At 43.7% G+C, this 6407-nt stretch overlaps 1 protein-coding gene across 4 annotated transcripts in view; it reads right to left on the bottom strand.

The window, feature by feature from the left end:
• Positions 1-2803: 2803 nt before the first annotated feature.
• Positions 2804-6407, bottom strand: part of usp6nl (USP6 N-terminal like) — a 140056-nt gene continuing 136452 nt past the window's right edge. For all 4 annotated transcript variants that reach the window (XM_055006294.1, XM_055006293.1, XM_055006291.1 and 1 more), the window contains one exon: positions 2804-5583. In XM_055006294.1, coding sequence (XP_054862269.1) covers positions 3980-5583 — 1604 coding nt within the window. In that variant the 3' untranslated portion in view covers positions 2804-3979. The remainder of the gene's footprint in view (positions 5584-6407) is intronic.

The following is a 6407-nucleotide window of genomic DNA, read 5'->3' as shown; positions in this document are numbered from 1 at the left end:
ACATCCTGGCTGGTTTAGAAATGGCAGAAGATACTTTTAAAGATGTCGCAGAGGAAGACTAGAGTGAATTGTGGTGTTTGACAGTATTTGACTTAATGACATGCTCCTAATCCACCTTTGAGTACATGTAGGCTAAATATACAAATATGGCAGCACAATATCTTCAGTGTCCAACAGGAATAGCTGTAGCTGTAACGTTCAAATGTGACTGTCGTGTACCTCAATACCTCCTGCTTATGGCTCACTGTGTAGAGCGAATAAACCATTGTTTGTTTTGAGCAAGATCGAATCCCTTTACTTCCCTTCCCTTTTTTTTATTTATTTATTTTTTAAAAATATTGTCAGCGGTTAAAGTGCTCTGAAATGACGGTTAGGACGTGGATGACTGAACGAGTTTTTATTGTTTTCTGAGTGACTAGTTTAAACAACGTGGTCTCAGTTTGTTCCGATGCATTTTAGCAAATCAAGCTAATGTTGTGCTGCGTGTTGTTCTGATGGGAGGCTGCTGAGGGTCTGAGTGTTTCTGAGAACAAACCCGAGTTAAGCTCGAAGTTCTGCTCTGGATCTGTTCCACTGAACTCACAAACTAACACACAACACAGCAGTGGACGTGCTTCTATGTTGTGGGTTTTCTTGGTGAGACAATAAATAGTTTTGTGACTCGTTCTTAACCAGGCAGCCTGTGTTAAGTTGTGACTATCCCCGGTTGACATGGACGTGTTTCCTGAACAATCACCAGGTGTTAAACACCTGACAGGATGACAGTGATCTATGTGGATGAAGCGGAATGTTTGTCGAGCTGATTGGTAGTACAATGACTAAAACGGTGGTCTTGTAATTTTATCATTGGATTACGAGGGTTCGAATCCTCTCACCGTACTTGAAAAATACGTGTTTTTTATTTTGGCCCGCACATTTCTTTTTACTGTCTGTAGATGATATTTACATGGATATAGACTTTATTAAGTAGTGATGCCGACGTTTTTCGGCGAGGTCTTCTTTATCTGGTATCTTTATTTCACGTAAATCCAGGTCTGATCGTGACGAATCTGCGGACGAAACATCTGGAGACGGAAACTATCGCCAGTTAACCTGATCACCAGTTAAACTGGAACACCGGTACAAACACACATCAAACAATGCCGCCATCTTGCATCGGTGGCGTCATTCGGAGCCGGAGTCTGCGCAGTCGAGATCGGAGGTGGAGCCAGGCTCTCGAGACCACGCCCACACATTCGTGTTCTAGTTAAACTTGAACTGAATGAGAATTCATTTCTTACTATTTAGAGGAGTTTTAAGGATTTAAACACATTATAAATTCAGAGCTCTTTGGGTTTTAACATGATAAATGTACATTTAAACTTATTTCACATTTTTATTTCAAGTTTAGTTATTTATAAACAGTGAAATTCTGCTTGTTTTGGCTGATTTCGACAGATAAAATCCAAATATATATTAAGAAGCAATTCAGATTGATTAGTAAAAGTGTTTCTGAATATTTTTTTAATTAACTAATCCTGGAATCTTTTCAGCTCTTCACAAACTATAATTCCTCTCTCTATATAGGTTTGTTATTAAAATTATAATAATATTTATTATTATCATACCTTGACCACAGCCTCAGATGTCCTTGGATCAATGACAAATTTAGTCCTGTAAACTATACCGAGCTTTTCTCAAGTGTTTATTCAGCTGTTTCTTGGTGCATCAGGAGAATCTCTGTTGGCTCCTTTTAATGCAGATTTGTCATCATATTTACACAAATCTTCACACTGACAACAAACAGACTTTGTAGGCAGGATTTTGTCATTCTCCAGAGTTTGTTCATCCAGCAAGGCTTTTGACATTTCTGAAGATGCCTTCGACTAATTTACGCAGAAAGAGACACAGCATTGGAGCATTGATGTCAGAATAACTCTTATTATAGAGCCTTCAGCTGCACATTTTTTATTTTGTAGTCAAACTGTAGTAGGACTGCAACTAGCAGTTAACAATATTGAGTTGTCGGTCAATTACTTTCTCTCTTGACGAATCATTAGGTCGATAAAATGTCAGAAAATGGGAGAAAATACATATTGCTGTGTCAGATTTTATCTCTGCATGCAACTTCTTGTTCATGCATTTGCTGGACCTCCAAATATTCAATTTATGATCAGGAGACACAGAAAATATGAAAATTACCACCACCACCAAGATGCTGCAACTTGAAAATATTAGTTTAATGTTACTATATTTATTATATATTTAATATTTATTTTTATATGTTTAATGTGACTATTATTATTGAAAATATTATGAAAATAGTAGCTTTCTGAGAATCAGCTAATGCTTGAATATTGCTTATTGTTTCAGCTTAGTGTTATAATTTATCTGTCAGAAACATTTAAGCTTAGTAACTGTCTTAAATGACTATTTATTATAGGAATAGTTGATAAAGATATTCACTTTTATGTTGACAAACCTTCTATTTCAGCATTAGAGAGGTAAGGGGTAAGGTAAGGGGGAAACCAGTTGTCTTTCTTTCTCGTCTGGATATGAAAATGATTACTGAGTAAAAATTACAGATTTGGTTTTAGGAATAACAGGAGTTGAGGATCAGATTCATTACAGCACTTCTGTCTTCGTGCGCAGATAAAAAAGCTCATTTGCAACATTATTTAACAAAACTATCATCTCAATTTCTGTGTGTGCTCATTTAAAAAGACTAGATACCCGTTTCATTTTGGATTAAAGCTGCTCTATCCTGCTTAGAGTCCATTATTAGTGAAAAAAAAACCCTAAAAAGTCAAGACAGATGCAAAGATTTGATTTTCACCCCCACCTCGTTTTATTAAGCAAAGTATCAGAATGATCTGCAATTAGTTGTTTAACAAAACAAACAAAGATAACTTAGGGAATGTAGTGAACAGTACGTCAATACTGTCTGAGAGGAACTGCATTAAAAACCAGAGAATGAGGAATAATCACTGGGAATGTGACTGTGTAATGTCATGTAGTGTGTGCAAAAATGTGATTGTGTGCCAGATGACTGTGTATGCCAGTGGAAGTGCCAGCAGCTGAACAGTAGTTGGTATGACAGTGTTGAGAATAATAAGACATAATGAAGCACAAACTGAAACTAGTTCACATCCATCTCAGACTGTGAGAACTCGAGATGTGTCAACAGCAATTTAAAAAAAAGAACATGTTATCTACAGTTACAGAGCAAATCAGATGACTTAAAGCCATCAAACCAAAAATTAAGATATTATTAGCCCTCAGAAAGTAGCTCTCTAGTGCTCGAGTCTCTAATCAGGTTTGGAATTTAACCAAAAAAACTACGCTGACCTCGAATAAGTGTAAATGTGAAAGCATTGCACGACCAGGAGTAAAAATTATTCCTGAATGTGGACAAAAATGCGAAAAATTAAACAGCAAAAACCTGTTTTTTTCTTTCTACAGTGGAGGCGCTTCAAAATCAAAACTTACCCCATTCATCGCCGCTCTCTAAACTCTATCATTGGACATTTGTATAATTTCTTTGAAAAATAACATTCACAAGCATACAGAGTAAACTGATCTCTAATGTAAATATCTGGAAGTAACATAAAAAATAAAGATGGAAAATAGATCAGTGTTGCTCTCCTGCTACGGATAACTCAGAATATTAACAAAGAAAATCCACTGTACATATCAGACTCTAAAAGATATATATATATATATATATGCTGTCACCTCTTGTTAATGATTTACATCCAAAAATAAAATTAATATCTTCAGTCAGCTTTGTTTCTCTTTTTAAAGTGATCAGTAAAAACATGAGAGGCTGGTGTGTCCTGCAACGTTACGATGCAGCACGACAGTCAGAAGGTCAATACTTCACACATAAAGAGCAACAAACCAGGTCCCTAACAAAGCTAGGACTACTGCTCGTCTTTACCACAGTGTCGGCGACTACACCTCAGTTTTTTACAGTGTCTGTCGTTTCTTTAACTTCCCCTCACAGCAGCATGGACTCCTGCATGGCAAACGCCTCCTGTGCGTGCCTGTAGTGTGGTCCTCCGAACAGCTGGGGGAGCTGTTGTCGTATGACGGGCTGCTGCTCCTGGAACTGTGTCCTGTAGTGGATCATGGTGTCTGGGGTGGAGGGGAAAGTGAACTCCTGAACGGGTGACATTTGGGCTCGCTGGAAGCTGGGCGAGCGGGGCATCCCACCTGGGGACTGAAAGGGCAGCTCGTCCTCCGGCTCCCACTGGAGCCCATCTGTGGCCCGCCAAGGCCCGCTGTCCGGCAGGTAGTTCACCTCACCTCTCCGATGGCCCTCGAACCTGTAGTCCACCGGAGCGCCAACCTGTGCGGTGGAGGTGAGTTGTTGCAGGTAGATGGGCGTAGAGCTGCCCTGGGTTTCCAGCTGCAGTGAGTGCTCTGGTGGAGGCCTGGCGTTTTGGGGGTTGCGGGCGGAACTGGGTGGTGGTTGCCTTCGGTAGGTAGCGAAGGAGTTGTTCATGAAGGTCTTCTCTGGGGAGAGGGTGCTGGGCTGCTGCTGGGTGGTGGCGTACACTCGGTCGCTGCATGCCACGCTGGAGGGTGGGGTGAACCGGGCAGGAGGGGCATAGAGTCTGTCCTCGCCTCTCTGGTCCAGGCTCACGCTGTAGGCCGGATGGAAGATGGGAACCTCAGTAGTCGTTCTTGCAGGGGAGTGCTGCAGGGGCGGCGTGTGGAACTGGCTCTGGCTGCCAGAGAAGCTGGCCGGGACGCCTCCTGGACTGTTGTGTAGAAATTGAGGCGGAAGAGGGTGTTTGGCCATCCTGGGCCCTGATGTGACGGAGACCACACTCCCGGCCAGACTGGGCCCTCGGCTGGGGCTGCCCTGATGCAGGGCTGATACAGAAAAGGCTGCCTCACTGCGAGGGGCCCTCATTCTGGACAGAGGTCTGTCAAGCTCCAGGATCTCGAAATCCTGCTCTGGCAGCCCAGGTACGTTGTCATACTGGGAGGCGTTGGAGCCTCGGTTGGAGCCAGGAACGAACCCCTTTGAGCGAGGTCGGCGGTGTGGCAGAGCGATGTCGTCCGGGCTGTAAGGTGCCGGCGACGCCCCTCGGCTCTTCTGGACCTCCCGGGCTGCTGCCATCTTGGCAGCTTCCAGCTTCGTCTCAGAGGGTTTGTACCAGCGGGGGGTGATTTCTCTGCGGGAGCTGGAGGCAGCGTTGGAGTTGTGGTTGGCCGTGGCGTGGCTCTGAGGATTCCCTCGGTCCACTGTTGTGATCTGTGGTATCGGGGTGGGGGCTGAGGGCGGAGTCACTCTCCTCTCCGGTGTGGTGGAGGTGGACTGCCTCTGCTGCTCATTGGGGATTTCACCGGATCCCCTGGAGTGAACATCCCTTCTGTTTGCCTTGTGGTGGCGGATTGGTTTGTCCAGCGAGTCCCGGCGTGCCCGGCTCGGGGGTCGACTGTCCCGCTGGCGGTCTGCTGCCGGACTCGGGTTCCTGGGCGGCTCGGCCGGCTCCGTGTGGCTTTGACCATTGGCCACGTGGTTCAACACTGGTGCCGCTACCTCAGGAGGAAGCTGCCCAAGAGGCTTCTTGGGAAACTCTTCCTCTTTACCTGCAAAAAGAAAACAGTGGATACACATTAGAACAGAGTCAAGGAACAAGTGAGCAGCGATGGCTGAACACACTGTGGCGCTGATTCACATCAGATGAGGAGTCACGACAGGGACATGGATTCATGCAACAACACTGCCATAGAGAGGTAAAAAATAAAGGAGAATTACATTGATGACGGCACATAATATCCACAGGAAAAGGACAGAAAAAACATCCGAAAGAGTGTCTGATATTAATTTCCATCGTGGGAGACTCAATTAAGAGGTGGCTCTCAGCTGAGTGGTTTCTGAAATTATTATGGAGTTTGACTCCATTTTATTAAACAGTACTTCGCAGCAGCACTAGCCCTGGACTAGAAAGGTCATACAGAAATAGGTCTTGATTAATTAACCTTCTTAAATGTACTGAGACTTGTAAATACAAGCATTAAAACCACAGAAAAAAATCTTAGTCTACTCAGCTTGCACCAAAATTAGTCCTCTACAACCAGTGCTTTATACAAGTTAGGACTTAAATTCACTGCTGTACATGAAACAGAAACAGGAAGTGGAGTTGACAGGAACAGAACAGTGTGCAGACAGTGATGGTGACGCTGGGTGTTGCTGGGGACTGGAAAGGAAAGTGTGAACACCAGATTCAGGCCAGGAGGCAGCAGCTGGAGGAAGACAAAGTGCTGTGGGAGGCATCCAGGATGTCAACGTGTTGGCAGCGTTTCCACAAACTACAGAGTCTGTCGTATTAGACTTGGATGTTTTTCTTGAGCACAAGTTGGTTAAAATTCACAAAAGAAACTAATTGAAGCTCCTACATCTCAGATTCTAC

The sequence above is a fragment of the Amphiprion ocellaris genome, chromosome 21 (assembly GCF_022539595.1).
Source record: "Amphiprion ocellaris isolate individual 3 ecotype Okinawa chromosome 21, ASM2253959v1, whole genome shotgun sequence".
Lineage (NCBI taxonomy): Eukaryota > Metazoa > Chordata > Actinopteri > Pomacentridae > Amphiprion > Amphiprion ocellaris.
The sequence above is the reverse complement of the archived record's forward strand: the minus strand, read 5'-3'. Positions and strand labels throughout refer to the sequence as shown.